Source organism: Myodes glareolus, chromosome 3 (assembly GCF_982192425.1).
Source record: "Myodes glareolus chromosome 3, mMyoGla1.1, whole genome shotgun sequence".
Taxonomy (NCBI): Eukaryota; Metazoa; Chordata; class Mammalia; order Rodentia; family Cricetidae; genus Myodes; species Myodes glareolus.
This window is the reverse complement of record NC_142028.1, coordinates 61,923,555-61,944,284: the sequence shown is the minus strand read 5'-3', so window position 1 is coordinate 61,944,284 and position 20,730 is coordinate 61,923,555. Positions and strand designations below refer to the sequence as shown.

At 44.8% G+C, this 20,730-nt stretch overlaps 1 protein-coding gene across 1 annotated transcript; it reads left to right on the top strand.

Annotated features, from left to right (window-relative positions):
• The first annotated feature begins 7,611 nt into the window (after positions 1-7,611).
• On the top strand, positions 7,612-20,112 carry Rpa2 (replication protein A2). Its single transcript, XM_048434138.3, has 9 exons — positions 7,612-7,765; positions 7,936-8,042; positions 9,226-9,327; positions 11,054-11,167; positions 13,070-13,144; positions 14,664-14,780; positions 17,087-17,194; positions 17,522-17,616; positions 19,408-20,112. Exons 1-9 carry the CDS (start codon positions 7,756-7,758, stop codon positions 19,490-19,492), a joined length of 813 nt encoding a protein of 270 aa, XP_048290095.3. The 5' UTR covers positions 7,612-7,755; the 3' UTR covers positions 19,493-20,112.
• Positions 20,113-20,730: the final 618 nt, after the last annotated feature.

The window sequence follows — 20,730 nt, the reverse complement described above, 5'->3', positions numbered from 1 at the left end:
AAACTTAGGTGGGAAAAGTGTCCATATGACACTTCTCATAATAAAGCTTCAACGATGGCTACATCAAAATTCCCTTGCAAAATACCGCTATAGCAAAGTACCTGAGACCTTATCATAAGAATGAGTTCTACCGGGTGGTGTGCACCATGCACACTGTTAATCCCAGCAGAAGAATCTCTGTGAGTTCGAGGCCAGCCTGGTCTACAGAGTGAGTTCCAGGACAGCCAGGGCAACCAGAGAAATCCTGTCTCGAAAAACAAACAAGGAAAAGAATGAGTTCTCTTTACTGGGGAACAGTGCTCAAGGCCAGGACCTAGGGAGGAAAGATTTCCAATGAGCATAAGGATGAATTTTACTGATAGAGGACAAAGTACACGGCCTTGTTCATAAGGATGAGTTCTATTCACTGAGAGACAAAGCCTGGGATTAGAGCCTGGGGGACATCCAGGAGAGGCTGACTCCCGATAGAATAACAGTCTCCTTCACTCCAGCATCCCAGGTGACCAAGCATCCTTCTTTTCTCCTTCGAAGAAAGCAGACCCACGTATTTAACAATTCTGGTTTCTCCAATGCTTACTCTAGGTTGTGCTTCTAATGCTCATGCGTCTGTTGTCGTCTGTACAAGATGGTGCTTTGCTTGCCGGGTCCTCCTAGAGCAAAGGTGCTGATCTTACCTCTGGATAAGGGCAGAGCCCTCCCTTGGCCTCTTCCAAAAAGTCCAGGTTTTCTCTAGGTGGTAGCACACTCTTAAGTTGTAAGGCCTTGGACAGTTACCTGGGTTCAGAAAATATTGGGTGATGAGCCAGGCATGGTGGCTAGCACACTAAAAGGACAGAAACTTAGAGGGGGGACCTTCAGCAGGCCCTGCCTAGTTATGTCCCCAAGAAAACACACCACACACCACAGAGTCAGTGCAAGATGTTTATTGGGAGGGGTGGGGAAGCGAAAGAGCAAAAGGCCATCTGGGAATGGGGACAGGAGAGAGGCAGACAGACTGGAAAGCAAGAGGAACAAGAGCAAGAGGAGAGGTCTAGGCCAGATGGACAATTTCAAGGCTGTGCATGTCACACAGCTGACGGCGAGAGGCACCTGGCGGCAGGTGATGATGTCACTAAGTGAGGTGGCCACACGGCCGAGGCAGGCTGGTGCTGTGGAGGGTACTAACAGGCACACCTTCAGTCCCAGCATTCAGGAGGCAGAAGCAGGTGTCGCACAAATTCTAATTAGTCTTAATAAAATCTGGAGTCAGATATTAGGGGGTGAAAGCTGAGAGATCAGAGACGCAGTGCAAACAATCACTAGAGAGACCTTTTTTTTAATAGGGCGTTCAATTTAATTTATTTATTATTTATTTTATGGGAGACAACAGTTGGAAGATTTTGAACTTTTATATACTACTTATTTCATTTTATGTGCGTTGGTGTGAGGGTGCCAGATCCCCTGGAACTGGAGTTACAGGCAGCTTTGAACTGCCGTGTGGAACCTGGGTCCCTCTGTAAGAATAGCCAGTGTTCTTAACCACTGAGCCATCTCTCCAGCCCCTAGGGAGACCTTTTACCTCTACTGAATCCTCAGACCAAAAGGGCGATCCTGTCCTCAGACTGACTGCTTCAGATTGCTCCGAGACTGCAGCTATCTCCACCGAACCTCAGACCGCATCAGAGCTCCGGTCTCCTCTCCCCTTCCTGTCTCCACCTCCCTAGTGCTGGGATTAAAGGAATGGGACTCTCAAGTACTAGGATTAAATGTGTGTGTCACCACGGCCTGGCCTTTAGTGCCTTAGCTCTGCACTCTGATCTTCAGGCAAGTTTTATTTGTTAAAACACAAACAAAATATCACTACAGGCAGGTGGATCGTTATGAGTTCGAGGTCAGCCTGGTTTACAGAGTGAGTTCTAGGATAGTCAGGGCTATGAAGAGAAACTCTGTCTCAAACACACACACACACACACACACACACACACAAAACAAAAAACCATATTTATTTATTATAATATATTTATTGTTTATATATATTTATAATATTAGATAGATAGACAGACAGATGGATAGGTAGATAGAAAAAACAAACAACCCCCCTGGGGAGTTCAAGGCTATTCCAAGGCTAGTTTCTTCAACATAAGAGTTTGAAGACGGCCTGGGCTACAGGAGCTCGGGTCAAGCAAGGCATGGAATGTAGTATAGCTCAGGTTGCTTCCCTAGCTTGCACAAGGCCCTGGGTAGCATCCTTAGCACTGCAATGCAATAAAGAAAGGACAGGAGGTGGGCAGAGGAAAACAACCTTTGTCTCTCGGAATGGTACAAACCTGTCCTGTGAGCAGAGTACCAGCAGGGTTAAATTCTGTCCATTCAGAACCCTGAGTCACCCAGAGGAAGCTGGTATCAGAATAACTACCAAGTCTGAATTTTCCGCCCGGGGGAGGAAAGGAGGAGCGGAGCTCAGAGACTGACAGGGACTGAGGGCTGTTGACCTGACCACAATAAAGCAACATGACTGCCCTTTGCATCAGAAGTGATAGAAGGTGTCTGAGGATGCTGAGTCAGTTCAGAAGGTGACCATGGGACCAGGGACCAAGGAGCATTGACCATCACTCCAGCCCACCTTCCCTAAGGTTTTATGTGAATAAGGAAAGGGTGTCACGATTCCAAACAGATGCAGGAGGGGCTCAGAATGGCTGTAGGGGAGCAAGGTTTCTGCCCTAACTCTGTCCTTTGATGGACTCTCTTACCTCAGTGGTAATGATTTTTCCTGGTCTGGAACCAGCTATGTCTATGTCTATGTTAGGTTGACCAGAAAGGTAAGTGGATAAAAATCCAAGTGGTTTAGACTTTGCTTTCTTTCTTAAGTATGAAGCAGCCTTGTGTTAGAAGACTGGCCTGTACCTTTAGGCCTGGTCCCATAGCCAGGCCAGGCCACACCTCCAGGCGGCTCTCTTTGGGACAGAGAGTTAGGAATCAGTGCCTGCTGTGACTTCACAGTCTCCTCCATGCCCCCTGTCACATGAGCTATTTTGAACTAACTGATAAGAAATATCCCGGCACCCCTAAAAGGTTTTTAAAAATCAGACCTTTCTTTTGTTCTTGAGATCAGTCTGAGACCTTTCAGGGGTTTGGTCTGAAGATGAGTGCTCCCTCTGAAGAGCCTCCTCTGCCCCCAGTCTCTCTCACGGTGTCTTTCTCTCTTTCATCCTCAGTCTTTGTTTTTTTTTTTTGTTTGTTTGTTTGTTTTTTCTGAGACAGGGTTTCTCTGTATAGCCCTGACTATCCTGGAACTCACTCTGTCGACCAGGCTGGCCTTAAACTCGCAGAGATTCGCCTGCCTCTGCCTCTTGAGTACTGGGATTAAAGTCATGCACCACTACCGCCCAGCTTATTCTCACTCTTAATAATGCTCCTCTCCAGGCGTTAGAGGGAAGCCTGTGCTTCCTCAAGGTGGCATCAAGCTTAGATTCCCAGAAACTGTGTTGTTTCTGTCTAGCGCTCTGCAGCTCATCTTACAATATCACAACCTTGAGGCCCTTTCACTGATGAAGTTCCTTCTGAGGGGAGCTATGTGTCAGCTTTGCTTTGAGGACCAAGCTCTTGCTGCCATTTTCCCTCTCTTTTTGGCACCCCTCTTCAAATGATCCCCAGGTACGTGTGTGACTCTTAGCAACTGTAATTTTCACAATCCCCATCACTCTACAGAGGAAAAAAAGCATGCTTGGGTAAACTGACAAGAGTCAGATACGGCGACTCATGCCTATTATTCCAGCATGGGGGAGTCAAAGGCAAGAGGACAGATGTAGATTGAGAGATAGCCTGGGCTAAAATGCTGAGTTCCAGACTGACTTCTGCTAAGGCATGAGCCTGTCTCAAGAAAGAAAGCATCAGCATCAGCTAAGGGTCAAGCACTCTCCTGGGTTATTTCCCACCCTTCTTTGCAGCTGCAGAAACTTTACACGTAGAAAGCAAACACTTGGTGGCAATGTCCTCGTGGGAGTGAGTAGTGGGTACAAGACAGCCCTCTAGTGCCAGTGATCTTTGGCACCAGTAACCTCTGAGCCTCTGGGAGTCTAACCTGCAATTATGGTAGATCTAGGGTTTAAGTCCACCGAGAACTTAGTCCAAGAAGGTAAGGAATGAAGTCGCTGGGAGTGGATCTGTAAGAGCTGATATCTGGCCCAGGCAGGCTAACACCCTTCTGCGCTCATCCGGGAAGCTCCTCAGCCACTCGCTCATTTACCAAATATTCAGTAAGCCACCTCTTGGTGCCAGACACTCTGCCTGCAGGCGCAGGAAGCAATAAGGAATAGCTGTTAGTTTAGGGCAAGAAGGAGGGAGACTCACAGGGCCACAAATAAAATTTTAACTGCCATATTCCTGGTTGGAATGCTGCTCTCAGGACCTTGAACTTTTCCTCTAGGTCACAGGGAAGAGACAGGAAAGATCTTAGAGCACAGAAGTGAGAAGGTCGTAAAATGATTGTTAGGGAGACTGCAGAGATGGCCTCACAATTGAGAGCATCGGCTGTTCTTCCAGTTTCAGGGTTTGGGGGCTTTTCTCTGACTCTAGATTTGGAGATAAAGGGTCTCTTCCTCTGGCTTTGGTCCCATTTTTCAGGTTGTATTTCTTTCCCTGGGTTGGGGCTTGGAGTGTCACCATTTGGTGTATGTGTGGGGGCTACGGATCAGGGATTTTCTGGGGCCTGGGTCTCTCAGGAGCACCTTTGTGCGACTTCTATTTTTATTTTTAGACAAATTCAATCTTGTGCAGCCCAGGGTAGCCTTGAGTCCTTGGATTAAAGGTGTGTGCCACCACTCCCTGGCCTCTAGTGGCCTAGCTCTGCACTCTGATCTTCAGGCAAGCTTTATTTATTAAAACACAAACTATTACTACAGGGGGTCCCAGGACCTCCTATGATTCTGAAGGCACCTGAACTCATGCATATACCCATAGAGGGTGATGTAGGATTCCCCTCTGTCTGCCGTGAATATGTTTTATTACCATTGGTTAATAAAGAAGCTGCTTCGGCCTATGACAGTGCAGAAGAGCAAGGCGGGAATTCCAAGCAGAGATAGAGGGAAAAGTCGGCAGAGTCAGAGAGATGCCATGTAGCCATGGAAGGAGAAAGATGTGAGCTGCCAGCCAGAACCTTACCGGTAAACCATGAGCCTCATGGTAAAATACAAAATAATAGAAATGAGTAAATTTACGATGTAAGAGATAGCTAGGAATACGCTAGAATCATTGGCCAAGCAGTGTTGCAATTAATGTAATTTCTGTGTAATTATTTTGTGTCTGGGCAACCGGGAATAAAGAAGCAGTCTCTGCCTACAAACGTCTCGCTAGCAGGTTTTAGACCAAGGTGTACAATTCATAGGATGAATAGTTTCGTCACAGGGGAGAATGATTGCTGATTAGACTGGGAAGGAGACAGAGCTGGGGAGAAAAGGCAGGGCATCTTTGGATCTTCTTAAATGTGGCCACTGGAGGGCTGGAGAGAACAGCCTGCTCTTCCAAAGGTCCTGAGTTCAATTCCCAGCAACCACATGGTGGCTCACAGCCATCTATAATGAGATCTGGCCTTTTCTGGCCTGCAGGCATACATGCAAGCAGAACACTGTATACACAATAAATAAATGCATCTTTTTTTTTTAAATATGTGGCCACTGTTAGTATCCTGGCACCCCTTGGGACTTGGGCACAGTCACCCTCTGAGTATGGCAAGCAGATCCTAATTTGTACAAAGGTGAAAAGGTCACTTTAAGAGACAAGCTCTGCCCAATCCTGATCTCTCTCTTCCCACCAAAGCAAGCAGGTCTCAGCTTCTCTCACCCTCTCCCCTCCTCTTGCTCTTCTCTCTCTCTCCTCCCTTTCTGTCTGTCCCTCCAATTTGCTCTTCCCTTCCCATTCCCTTTATTTCAAATAAACACCACACTCAAGCTCTCTCTGCATGGCGTATTCTGTCACCCACCTTGGGTCTCACCTGATCCACCAAGGTCCCTACTTAGGCCGTATCAAAACATCCACAAGATTTCTTTATTTTTTTTCTTTTTCTTTTTTCTTTTTTTTTTTTCAAGATAGGGTTTCTCTGTATAACCCTGACTGTCCTGAACTCACTCAGAGATTTGCCTACCTCTGCCTCCTGAATGCTGGGATCATAGGTGTGTGCCACTGCCACCCAGCTTGTTTCTTTCTTTTAAAACACACTTATGTATGGCTATGTGTGTGCATGTGCGCACACAGAGGATAACTTTTGGAAGTTGTGAGGGATCAGACAGACTCCATTTTAACATCAGAAGCTATCTTTTTAAATTTTTTTTATATTTTTTATGGTTTATTTAACTTTATTTTATGTGCATTGGTGTGAAGGTGTCAGATCCCCTGCAACTGGATCTTCAGACAGTTGTGAGCTGCCATGTGGGTGCTGGGAATTGAACGCGGATCCACTGGAAGAACAATCAGTGCTCTTAACCGTTGAGCCATTTCTCCAGCCCCAGAAGCTATCTTATTACAAAGTCAAAATAAATACATTCCTGGTTTTTGTAAAACTTAAATTTTACCGGGTCTTGCCCCATTTTCTGGAATTTGATGTGTTCCACACCCTATATCCTGATAAGTTGTTCTGCCAAATAATTTTGGAATGTTCAGCCAAGTTCCTAAAAAAAACAAAATTCCTCTGAAAACTCCCTACTCTTGCAGTTTTGGGGGCTATATAAACCTCACCTTCTTCTACATTGGATGCTATTTTCTCAAACCCCTCTTTAGGGAGATATCCCTGTATAACAGAAAATAATACTTGCTTAATCTTGCTGGCCTCCATGAGGTTTCTTACAGGCTCAATGGAAATGATCATGTGGTTCTACAATAAAGGTTTCATTTTATTTATTGATTGATTGATTGTTTCTTCGAGACAGGATTTCTCTGTGGGACAGTCCTGACTGTCCTGGAACTCATTCTGTAGACCATGCTGGCCCAGAACTCACTGAGATACACCTGCCTCTGCCTCCTGAGTGCTGGGATTAAAGGTGTGCACCACCACTGCCCCGCTTACTTGGTTTCACTATGTAGCCCTGCCTATCCTGGAGTTCACTACGCAGAACAGGCTGGACTCGAACCCATAGCGATCCTCTCGCTCCAACTTCCTGAGTGCTGAGATGAAATCGCCGCACCTGGCGAATTTCATATCTTATAGAAAATAAGCAAGCCCAGGAGGTCCTGTGAGGCTGGTACTGCGGATCTCGGAGGTGTGCAAATGGCAAGTCACAACGGAGCGCCGACGTCTAAAGCCTGACTTTCTCCGCAGCATCTAAAACTCAGTTTCGCCTGGAAACTGGCAGTTTGGCGGGAATACAAGGTTAAAGAACATAGGAAGTGACTTAAGATGTCGCGCACTTGACAAGATGTTTTTTTTTATACGCCCTGGAAGTAGTGTTTGATTGGTTGGCGTCTTGAAATACTGTCCTATCGGGGACAGTATTTACTGCCCTCAATAAAGGTGGCCGCTCAGGCTTCCATCCCCTTTCGGGGCAGTGCGTTTTTCCTGAAGCACCGCCCAGATACCGGAAAAGGCGGAAGAGTCGTGAGTCCTGATTGGTTGAAACGAGATTGTGTCTTGAGCACTGATTGGCTCGTCCTTCGCGGGAAGGAGTTTGTGGCGCCAGTGTAGAGTAGATACAACGCCGCCACGCCGGAGCGGTAGACAGTTCGGTAGTCTCCGAGCCCCTAGACCGGCGTGTCTTGGTCCTCCTTCTCGGGAAAACCGCGACCAGGATGTGGAACAGTAATGGCGGGCGTGCGAGGGAGGAGGCGGGGAGCTGCGCGTGGTGGTGGGAGCAGGACCGCGGCGAGAGACCCGGGGGTGGGGGGTCGGGAAAGGCGGTCTTCGTGGCCGCGGCGGAAGGGAGGCGGCGGCTCGCCGAGAGGACGCTAATGACTGTCGTTCGCTAACAGGTGGCTTCGACAGCTTCGGCGGTTCCAGCTATGGCGGAGCGGGCGGCTACACGCAGTCCCCCGGCGGCTTCGGCTCGCCCACGGCGTCGCAGGCCGAGAAGAAGTCGGTAGGTGGAGAGGCCGCCCCGTGGTCCTTCGCTTTTCCCCGGTCTCGGAGACGAACGGGCTTCTGTCCGGGCGGATGCCGTGCTTGCACTTGTCTGCCCGGCCCTGCCACTCGGAAGGACGCTTTAGCAGCTAAATGTCCCTGTCGTCAACCCAGGGGTCACGGTTGGAGCCACCAAATTCCCGAAGCGCAAGAGTCTGCTATGTTCACGACAGGTTTCGGGTTCTTTCCTGTTGCTCGCTAGCTGGAAGAACAAGAGGTCTTTAATCTGCTGTGCTTTCCTGCCTTGCACATGTTCTTTCTATGAGATCAAGAGTTTGGGGGTTGGTTGTTTTGAGGCAGGCTCACAGTGTTGCCCTGGCTGCCCTGTAACTCAGAGATCCCCCTGCCTCTGACTCTGGTGCTGGGATCAAGGGCAGGAACGATCAGGCTCGTTCTAACTATTTGCCCGTTAACTGAAGTGACTGGTCTTTCCTTTTTTCTATTTTAGTTGTGAGGTTGGGGTGTAACCTCTGCCCGGGCTGGCTTTGAACCTATAACATTGCTGGTAGCCTGCTCCGAGAGGTGATTTGAGTGTCTTCATTAAATGCTTTTTCCTTTAAAGATGGCCAGCATGGTTAAGCTCACCCTGTTTCTACAGAGACTGCCAACTGTTTTTATCAGGAAACCTAGGGCATCTCCTAAGTTCTATTTCTGTTTGTCATTTCTCAGGCCTTTTCACAAAACTGTCACCTCGGTGATGCCCTGAACAGCTTGCTATGTCTGGGATGTGTTCTTTCTGCCCCCACCCCCCAGGGTTTCTCTCTGTAGCCTGGAACTCACTCTGTAGGCCAGACTGGCCTTGAACTCTTAAAAGTTTGTTCTGAAGACAGGCTTTCCTATGTTGTCCTCTAGTCTGACCTTTTCTTTGTGAGTCCATAGTATACAGACATCTCTCCACCTGGAGTTCTGGCGTCATATCAGTATGGATTTGATTTAAAAGTGGCACATACTTTGAATCTTAGCACTTCAGAGGCAGGAGCATCAAGCGCAGTATTTGTTAATTTTCTGATCTTGATCCCTGAGGTAAGGAGACTTTAGTTTTGAACATTAAGTGTTGTATACTCAACATGCTTGGCACATAGCAAATATTAAGTGAATGTTGTTGTCACTAGGATTGACTTTATGTGCGTTTCTCTTTCCAGAGAGTCCGAGCCCAGTACATTGTGCCCTGTACCATATCCCAGCTGCTGTCTGCTACTCTGACTGATGAAGTGTTCAGAATTGGGAATGTGGAGATTTCGCAGGTATTTTAAATTGTGTGGAAGAAACACTTAGTGTTAAGAAGTAAGGGGTTCGAAAGATATCCAAGCATGAGAACCAGAGATCAGATCCTAGTATCCGTGTAGAAAGCCATGCTTGATTACTCTTGTGCCTCTTGCTATAGAACTGTGGGGTCAGAAACGAGGCTCCCTGGGACATGCTGGCTCCAGGTTCAGTGGGAGGCCTGTCTCTAGAGAAGAGCCCAGCAGTGCTAGACCTAAGCACTCAGCCTTGACAATCACTGCATAGCGTCCGCTCACTTGTACGTGCACCACACTCCAGTGCATTCACACAAGATAAAAGAAGAGTCGGGCAGTAGTACACACCTTTAGTTGCAGAACTCAGGATGCAGAGGCAGGGGGATCTCTGAGTTGGAGGCCAGCCTGGTCTACAAAGGGAGTTCCAGGACACCAAGAGCTGTTACACAGAGAAACCCTGTCTCAAAAAACCAACAACAGCAACAGAAAGAAAAATAACACTTGCTAAATTTAAAAGTATATAGCCAATGACATGCTCTGGTTAAAAGTGCTTGAGATCTTTGCACAGTCTGACCTCAGTTCAGTCTTCAGATCCTGCATTAGAAAAGCATCCTCTGACATCTGTATCGGTCACACGTAACCCAATAGTAAAAACTGTATTTTTTTTAAAGTATTTGTTTTTTGTTTTTTGAGACAGGGTTTCATCTGTGTAACAGCCCTAGCTGTCCTGGAACTCAACTTTGTAGACCAAGCTGGCCTCCAACTTCCCTAGTGCTGGGATTAAAGGCATGAATTACCACACTTAGGAACCCCCCTCCCCCCACCCCGGTTTATTTTTTGAATTTTTGTTTTATTTTGCCTTTGTTGATTAAATTTTATTCTTTTGACTCTGCTCGTTTTGGGGGATCACTCAGCTCCCAAATAAATACATACAGAGACTTATTATTTATGAATGTTTGACCTTAGCTTGGCTTGCTTCTAGCCAACCTTTTTCTTCCTTTTTTTAAAGATGTGTTTGCTTATTTATTATGTGTGCCTGTATATCAGAAGAGGGTGCTAGATCTTATTACAGATGGTTGTGAGCCACCTTGTAGTTGCTGTTGGAACTCAGGACCTCTGGAAGAACAGCCAGTGCTCTGCGGGGCCCTCAGCCAGCTTTTCTTAAATTATCCTGTCTATCTTTCTATGTCTGGCTGTGTAGCTAGGTGGCTGGCCTTCTTTTCCTACTCCTTCACCTTTTCTTCCCAAATTTCTCCTCCTGTCTATTCTCTCTGCCTGCCAGCCCTGCCTGTCCTTTCTCCTGCCTTGCTGTTGACTGTTCAGCTCTATTAGGTCAATCAGATCTAACACAATTTCACAAGAGCTAAACAAATGCAAATAAGATAATGCACTATATCTTTTTATAATTAAATAAATGTTCCACAGCATACGCAAATGTAACACGTCTTAAAATGATATTCTATAACAAGCCTTGCTCACTCTTAGGTAAATAAATAAAAATAAATAAATTTTTATACTGGGCATGGTGCCTCACACCTGTAAACTCAGCACTCAAGAGAAGACAGGACATTTGCCACAAATGTGAGGCCAAGCCAGGTCCTTCAAACAAGTTCAGGGCTGCATAGTGAGACTATCTCTAAAAAAATTTTTTTTTTCCTAATTGTATTTATATGTACATCTTGCTTTGGCTTCCAGGACAATCAGGCCTGTTTGTTTTCTTTTTCTAATCTAGGTCACGATTGTGGGAATAATCAGAAATGCAGAGAAGGCTCCAACCAATATTCTTTACAAAATAGATGATATGACTGCTGCACCCATGGATGTTCGCCAGTGGGTGGATACAGATGTAAGTGTCTTCTTAGTGTGAAAATACATTAGCAAGACACTGAAGGTAAAAAAAAAAAAAAACCCAAAATGAGAACTTAATAGATTTGGCCACATAAAAATTTAAAACCACCTAAAATACTGTGAGAGATCTAAAGGCAAGTGACAGAAGACAGTAGAAAGTAAATTCTCTGAGAAAAAAATCTCTCTTGGTTATCACTGTCCCCAACACCTAGAACAGTGGGCCCTCAATACTGTTTAAATGAATGGGAAGCATGCTGGGACTCTTGAAACTGTTTAATAAAAAGCTCTGCAAATTAAAACAAGTAACTACACCTTGTAAAAATGAGCAAAGAAAGATACACAGGCCATTTATAATAAAAGACCAGATAAAAATGCAGTAATGATTCAGGTCAGACTTAGTAAGATTGGAAATGAATGACAGTTTCTAATTTGGATGAGAGTAGCCCTGGCTTAGTGTTTGTGACATGTAGAAAATAGTCATTTGTTGACGGGTCGTCTTTTCTAGCAAGGAAATGGCTATCATATAATTGTGATAATATGAGTATAAACTGTTGTATTTTACCAAAGCTCACCTTGTACTGAATCTTCAGTTAAAAAGGGGAGTGTCTGGAGAGATGGCTCAGAGGTTAAGAGTGCTGGATGCTTTTCCAGAGGGCCTGAGTTCAATTCCCAGCAACCACGTGGTGGCTCACAGCTATCTGTAATGAGATATGGTGCCCTCTTCTGGCACACAGGTAGAACACTGTATACATAATAAATAAATTTTTAAAAAAATTGCTGGGAATGGTGATACAAGCCTTTAATTCTAGCACTTGAGAGGCGGAGGACGTAGATCTCTGAGTTTAAGGTCAGACTGGTCCTACAGAGCAAGTTTAGGACAGCCATGGCTACACAAAGACACTCTTTGTCTCGAAAAACCAAAACAGGTGGGGGGAAGGATTGGCCTACAAATCCACTTCCAGGGATTTACATTAAGGGAACAAAGATGTGTACTAAGATCTAATTGGAGCGTATTGACCAGGTATGATGGAGGAATGACTCAGCAGTTGAGAACATCGATTGCTCTTCCAAAGGTCCGGAGTTCAATTACCGGAATCCACACGGCAGCTCACAGCTATCTGTAACTCCATTTCTAGCGTATTTGACACACTTCTCTGGCCTCCATTGCCATCAAAAACAGACATACTCATATACCCATAACCCATAAAATTAAGGGGGAAAAAGTGTTGACCAGGGACCAGTAAAATGGCTCAGTAAGCCACATGATAGAAAAAGGAAACCTACTTCCACATGTCTTCTGACCTAAGGCACATATGCATGCTTATACATACACACAAAATAAATTAAAATTAATGATTAAAAACTGTTGACCAGCCTTTTGCTTTGGCTCATACCTCTTATACTCCAATAAATAAGCTAAATTCCAATAAGCTGTAAGTTCTAGGCCATTCTGTGTTACATAGTTCCAGGACACCTGAACTGCATTTAAAAGACCCAGTCACACTCACCTTCATTGAAAAGTAATAAAAAGGACTGGAAGTTCTGTCTTCCATACCAAATAAGCCGGGCATGGTGGCACAGGTTTGTGTTCTAGAACTTGGAAGATAGAGACAAGATCAGAAGTTGAAAGTCATCCATGGTTATGTATTAAGTCTGAAGACAAGCCTGTGTTACATGAGGCCCTATTAAAAAATTAAAAGTAGCCATGTGACAGTGGTGCACATCTTTTTCCTAGTACTCGGGAGGCATAGACAGATATCTGAGTTCAAGGCCAGTCTGGTCTTCAGAGCAAGTTCCAGGACAGACTCCAAAGCTATAGAGAAACTCTGTTGCGAAACAAAACAAAAAATTAAAAGTAATTTAAAAAACATAGTCATATGTTTTTATTTTTATCTGTTAGGATGCCAGTGGTGAAAACACTGTGGTTCCTCCAGAAACATACGTGAAAGTGGCTGGCCACCTCAGGTCTTTCCAGGTAAAGTCAAATAAATGGTAGCTTTGGAGGTTGTGGTATGGGTTGAAGACCTGAATTTGTATCCTTATAACCAAAGTAAAACCTGAGTCATAAGACTTGGTAATACACACCTGTAACCTCTGTGTGGGTGGAGACAGTTGTGGAAAGCTCACAGGCGAGCTGGCTTGACATAACACATTGGTGAAAAGAATAGAACCTGTCTCAAGGTAGAAGGCTAGACCAACACTTAAGATTGTCTTCTAATTTTCACATGTGTGCTGTGGCATGTGAATGTCTGTAGTTCTGTACACGAATATACCGATCTTTAGATCTTAAAAGATGGGGTTTAAGATATTTTCACAAGGAGCTGGAGAGATAGCTCAGTGGTTAAGAGCACTGACTCTTCCATAGGTCCTGAGTTCAATTCCCAGCAACCACATGGTGGCTCACAACCATCTGTAATGAGATCTGGTGCCCTCTTCTGGGGTGCAGGTACACATGCAGGCAGAATACTATATATGTATTCTGTATGTATATGTATACATATATATGTATATGTAAAGAAAAAAGATGTTTTCACGAAGCAGGGCATTGTGGCACAGACCCTTAAACCCCAGCACTTGGAAAGTAGAGGCAAGCAAGATTCAAGGCCATCCTGGTCCTAGATAGTGAGTTCCAGTATTAATAGTAAGACCTGGCCTCAAAAAAAAAAAACAAAAAAACTTTACTGCCAGGTGATGGTAACACAATCTTTAATCCCAACTCTCAAGAGGCAGAGGCAGTCAGATCTCTTGAGTTCAAGGCCAGCATGTTCTAGAGTGAGTTCCAGGACAGCCAGAACTGTTACACAGAAACCCTGTCTCAAAAAAAAAAAAATGTTTTTTTATGTGAAGCATATGTGAATTTATGTCTTTATTAGGAGAATAAATAATTATCCTTAAAACAGACATTGAAGGCACACGTAGTGGATGGTACATACCATTATTCCCAACACCCGGGAGGCAGAGGCAGATAAATTTCTGAATTTGAGGGCACTCTGATCTACATAGTGAGTTTCAAACTCTCAGGACTACGTAGTGAGACCCTGTTGAAAGGGGGTAGGGGGGATCTATAAGTACTAGGCCAGCCTAGTTAAAAAAAAAAATCTTGTCTCAAAAAGAAAAGGAAAAAGTATGAGAAGCCTGAGCTCTTGAGTTAAAGCCACCAGGAGCTGTGTACAAGCCGGGTGTATAGCAGGAGCCTCTGTGATGCACCGAGGAGATGGGAGAATCCCTAGAGCTGTGGGGCTACCTAGTCAGGTGTGTATAGTCGGAAAACAACCTCTCTCTTGAGGTGGGAGGTAAAGACCAATACTCAAGTCTACTTCTGACCTCTTTCACATACAGTGGTCCATGTACCACATTCACATACACACTTTTTTTAAAGTGTTGTAACAGATTTTCCCAAAACTGAAAAATATAACCAAGGAAAACACCAGTGGTTTGCTCAGAAAGTTATTTAACTATTTTTTGTCTTTTGCTTGCATTTTCCTCTTTAATAGAACAAAAAGAGCCTGGTAGCCTTTAAGATTATTCCCCTGGAAGACATGAATGAGTTCACTGCACATATTCTAGAGGTGGTCAATGCACATATGATGCTCAGCAAACCTAACAACCAGGTAAGAGCTGCAATAATCTGTTTCCCTTTTCTGGGAAAACAAACTTTTAAGATTTGTGTTTATTTACATGTGTTTATGTAAACGTATGTGGTGTGTGACCAGAAGAGAACATGGGATCCCTAGAGGTAGGATTGTAAGCAGTTGTGTGCCATCTGACAGTCTGAGGGAAGAGCCATTTCTCAGTCCCATGGATGGCGATTCTGTAGAATATTAAAACACCACAACCATCACCCCCACCCCCAAAAAGAAAAAAATCATTTCTTAGGTTCTCAGGACATTTTCTTTCTGAGCTTTGCCAATTTTATTTTTTTAAGTCTAAATGAAACACTCATTGTTCTTCAGAGTTTCGTGTTCTTTCTCATCCAGTACCAAGAAGGGTGATTGAAAATTCCCAAGCCAGACAGCATTTTGCTTCTAGGCTGTACATTATAAAAGCATCTCAACAGTGGACATTTAATGAACGTTTGTAGACAGGAGAATCTGCTAACGCTTTAAACCTTACAGGATAGATTTGCTCCTGTCATTCAGTACAGTAGATAGAACACCTAAAGAGTGTACCGTTCATCAGGCACTACAAAGATGAAGGGACGTGTATTAGAAAAAGCGATTGCTATTACAGTTGGGGATGGGTCAAAAGCTGAAGCCAAGTGATTGGCTAGTTGTCTCTTGGTATGGTGCTTAAGGACATGGATTTGACCCCAAGAACTGTAGGGAAGAGCAGAACATGGACTAATGAAATGGCTTGGCGGGTAAAGGCAAATGGTCAACCTAACAATCTTGAGTTTGATGCCTGCACCCCACATGATCAAAGGAGAGAACTGTTCTCTGCGTTCCACATATGTGCCGTGACATGCATGTGTATATACACCACATATGCACACATATACACACATAGATTTTTTTTTTTAAGTGGTGGCTTGTGCTTATAATCCCAATGCTGAGAGGCAGAAACAGGAGGGTGTCTGGGAGCTTACTGGCCAACCAGCCTAGCCTACTTGTCAAGTTCTAGCCAGTGAGAGACCCTACTCAAAAGTGGATGGATGGCACTTGAGGAATGAATGGTGGTCAAGGTGTCCTCTGGCCTCTAGATAAACACGCTAAAGCCAAGAAGGAAGCAAATGACTAACGTGGCTTGGTCAGTGCGGTGCAGCACAGCATGGTGACAGACACAAGCCTGTCATCCTAGCACATGAGAAGATGGTGCAGGTGGTTCTCAAATGAGTGAGAGGTGAGCGTGTGCTGTGTAGGCGGGGGAGAGACAGCAGGAAAAGTACAGCTTTTGACTGCTTACCAGCTGTTAAGTCCTGCGTTCTTGGTCTGAGTGTTTTGTATCATTTTTATATGCAGAGAGAGCCACTTCAAGTTTCCAAGTAAGAAGGACATGATTATAGGGGCTTGTGAGATGTAGTAATGGGAGGGTTGATTAGAGTTCAAAGGGTGAAGCTGAGACTGAGGTGAGGGGGGTCTATCTGAGGGTAGAAATTAATAATTATGCAAAGTGAAAGACTGGAGACTCAAAGATGGATTAGTTCTGCTAATGGGGCTGCTACTTGAGGTGAATTATAATGGCAAGCGGCTTTAGGAAGGAAAGAATTTAATCCATAAAGTCTCTGATACTAGGTGGCTACCAGTAGTGAAGATGTGTGGCCCAGAAAGGGGTCTGGGGTGCCATCCTGAGGGGAACTTGTTAGCCTGTGGAGATAGGACAATGAATGGTACTGGGAAGGTAGTCTGAGTGGAGAGCCAGGTAGGGACACATCTGAAGGGAATGGTCAGTGCTGCTGCTGCTGAGAGATCAGGTGTTGTGAAGACTGAAAGACTTGAGCCGCTGATTGAGACGTCATTGCTGACTTTGGTAGAATTCCATTCAGAGGAGTAATTGAGATAATCCCAGTAGTGGTAGGCAGAGAAAGGAGTTACTGAAAAGAGGATGGAGCAACTGCCTTTTTCTTCAGAGTGTTGCGAATTGAAACCACAGCCTTTTCCACGTTAGGCAAGGCCTCGGGCAGGAATCTGCACTTGCAGGCAAGCCTGTGTTCTTTTGTCTCCCCGTGATGTTTCATAATAAATGTTGCTTGAGTGGTTCCCAATGAAATTATAGCTTGCAAGCCAGAAGTATCCTATTCAGGTGAGAGGGGATATGTGCTTCAAGACTTTCATCTCTGCATTTTCCTTGTTACAGCTTTCCCATATAAACAGTTGCTAGGAAAACTGATTAAATTGTTTCTTGCTGTTTATTAGCAAGTTATTTGAAGTAGGTTTGACTTGGTGCCTTTTTTAATGTTCTAAACTTGTTCTTAATTCAGCTCTCAGCAGGGAGACCATCTATCAGCAACCCAGGAATGGGTGAGCCAGGAAACTTCAGTGGGAATAACTTCATGCCAGCAAATGGCCTCACTATGGTCCAAAACCAGGTAAGATGTCTATTTCTCATGTAAAACACAGACCTATATTTTGTTACTTCCTAAATGATCTAAGTTATCTTGGTACCTATTCCATACCAACCCCTCTTTTAATGCGTGCATGCGCGTGTGTGTGTGTGTGTGTGTGTGTGTGTGTGTGTGTATGTGTGTGTGTGTGTGTATCCACATGGCCTGATACTAGTGGAGGCTACAAACCCAGGTTCTCTGCAAGTGCTCCTCCTGAGTCATCCCTCTAGCCCCTCTTTTTGCTTATATAGGGACTCAGGTTAACGTAACCTGATCCTGAGCAGTTGCTAAAGTCTTTATTTGAACTGTTAGGTACTGAATTTGATCAAGGCTTGCCCAAGACCAGAAGGATTGAATTTTCAGGATCTCAGAAATCAGCTCCAGCACATGCCTGTAGCCTCAATCAAGTAAGTATTGTTGTCCATGGCCTCAAGGTCCAGAATTGTAACTGTCTTTGTTTACAGTTCCCTGATAATGAGAAGTCAATGTAAAAGGTAATTGGTGCTCACCTGTGATCTCTGCACTTGAAGGGTAGAAGCGAGAGGATCAGGAGTTCAGAGCCAACCTGGACTCTATGAGACACACAGCAAAAGAAAAAAGGAAAGTTGTCAACTGCAACCTGCTGAGAGGGAAGTTGGCCAGCTGTGCAGAGATTTCAGAAGGACTTGCCGGTGGCACTGTTGCGCCGCTTGCTGATTCGTTCTGATCGGAAGGCATTGAGCAGTCCTTATACCTTTGACCTGATTTCTATTTAGGCAGCAGACTCCTGATTCCATTGCAGTGAACTGAGATGGACTATATAAGTAGATGGTACTCATGTGTCTTGAGTTCGAGGCCAGCCTGGTCTATATAGCGAGTTTCAGGACAGCCATGATTGAATAAAGAGGCCCTGTCTCAAAACAAAACAAAAGCCCATTTAATAATTGTAGGCTTAGCTGGTGCTTGCCTTTAATCTCAGCACTCAGGAAGAATGGGAAAGTGGATCTCTGTGAGTCTGAGGCTAGCCTGGTTTACAGACCAAATTCCAGGACAGCCAGAAATATTTATTACACAGAGAAACCCTGTCTCGGGGGTGGGGTGGTTGGTCTAGATAGAAAAGAAATGCCCAGGTCAGTTTCCCATCCCTGTGCTGTAAATTGATAGACAGTGCCCGTCTCAGAGCACTGGTGATGGGGTCCAGGATCACTGAGTAAATTCTGTTTCTATCTGTGAGGACCTGAGGGTTTAGAGGACTCTTCCTTTCCTCCTTCTCTGCTGCTGCCCACAGGCAGAGCAAAAAACATTTCAGGGGACTGGAGAGGTGGCTCAGTGGTTAAGAGCACTGCCTGCTCTTCCAAAGATCCTGAGTTCAATTCCCAGCAACATCATGGTGGCTCACAACCATCTGTAAAGAGATCTGTTGCCCTCTTCTGGCCTGCAGGCAGACAGACAGACAGAACACTGTATACATAATAAATAAATAAATCTTTTTTTTTTTTTTCTTAAAGCATTTCAGAATGGGATTCTGGCGCCTGAATCCAGGGAAGGGAGACGTAAGATCCCTGTGTACAGTAGGGATTTCATGTGCAAGCTGAATATGGCTTCAGGTTCTTGTGTCGGCTAAATTGTCATTTGAAGTGTGGCCCTATTCTTTTTAAAACTTGAGACAGCCCTGGTAGCCCTTGTCTGCATGGATAATCTCAGTCCTGAGGTTTAATTAACTTCTCTGTAAAAGACTTCCATGAACAAAATTAATAATTCTTAATTAAGATAAGAAATGCAAAAAAAGTGGTATTTGCTGAAGCATGAGTAATAAAAACTCAGAGACAGATATTGGGGTTCAACATGAAGACCAGAAAAACAAAACAACCAGCCACTGGCTCTTAACCTCAGCGTCAGTCGGAAGATGGCGATCTTGCCTCCAGGAATCTCAGACTGAGACTAAGAGCCATCTCCTCCCATTTTATAATCTTCTCTGGAGCTAGGATTAAGAGTGTGCACCACTGCCGTTGGTTTTTCGCAGCAACCTAGTGTGACTGCTGCGATTAGAGGTGTGTGTCATTGCTGCCTGGCCAGTGTGGCTGTTTTACTTTTCTGATCCTCAGGCAAGCTTTATTTATTAAAATACAAATGAAATGTCTCTACAGTTTGCTTGTTGAGCTATATTCAAAAGGCGCTGGTTTTAATGTGGGAACTCCCCTCCTTTTTTTTCCTTCTAGGCAAGCAGTGGATTTTCTGTGCAACGAGGGACACATTTATTCTACTGTGGATGATGATCACTTTAAATCTACGGATGCAGAGTAACTGGAGCTCACTGGGTACCTGAAATATTTCCAACTGGACCTGTTTTTCTATCATCTGTTGTCTCCAGCTCTGCAGTTTTGGCCGTGGCTCCTAGGGCAGAGGTTTCATAGAGAAGGTCTCATCTGATGTCCTCGTGAACCTTACTGCTGTGCTGTTTTGTTGTTTGATGTTTAGAGGTTCAGAAGGAGATAGACAGTTGAGAAGGAAGTAAACCAGGGTGGGATTTCTTAGCAGAAATTCCAGGTAAGCTAGTCGGGACTCCAGGCTGGATGGACGGGATTGAAAGAGAAACACAACCCAGAGAGCAGGGCAGAGCTACTTCATGCTTGGGAGCTTCTGTTCTTGAAAGGCTTCCTGTTGAGGTGATGAATAATACTAGGGCCAAAGGCTATAAAAAGAACCCACTGCCTTCTGCCTATTTTTGTTTCCCGCTTTGGGTCTATCGTGTTACTTTCAAAATTGCACTTTCCTTCCCTTTGTCTTGCCCACAGCTGAAAGTAGGTTTAAGTGAGCATGAGGTTCTGGCAAGATGGCCTCACCAGAGGGCAGAGAGGAAGAGATGTTACTGCATTGTTTGTAATATAAATGTCCATATGTTTAATAAAGTAGTTTGATTGTAATAGCTTTTGAGATGTTACAGGTTTTTCACATTGACTTACTGTGGAAGTCAGGACAACTTGCTGGAGTTTGTTTTCTTCCTACAGCGTGCGGAGTCAGTCATCTTCCGCTGTGTATCAGGATCCAGCACAGATCGCCAGGCTTATTTCCTCAGGGGTTTCTTGTACATGTGCAAAGTGTGTGGCGTTGCCATGGATTGTGAATGGGCCTTGGTCTAGTTATAGCTCACAGTAGTGGAACACTTGCCTGCCATCCACAAGGCTGGCTCAGCCCCTGGCAGCACTGAAGAATGGGACCCCTAAAGTTGGTGCTGACGGTGTGTGGTTGTGTACTGAGTTGGCTGTCTGCTGTAAGGCTTCATGAAAACTCTTGTGGTAGTAACTGAGCTCACAGAGGTCAAAGGTAAACAATGTCGTGGATGGAACTAACTTGGGGGTGGAGTTCATAATGTGGGGATGGAGTTCATAATGTGGAACACTGCTAAATCACCCTGGTTGCTGATTGTGAACGTCTGGCTGTTTTCTAGACAGCGCTTCCCTCTGGAGAGCCACGCCTGTAGGTAAGGGCCAGCGAAGTGGAACAAGAAAAAACATGTTCCAGTGTGGAGTGTATGTTAGAAT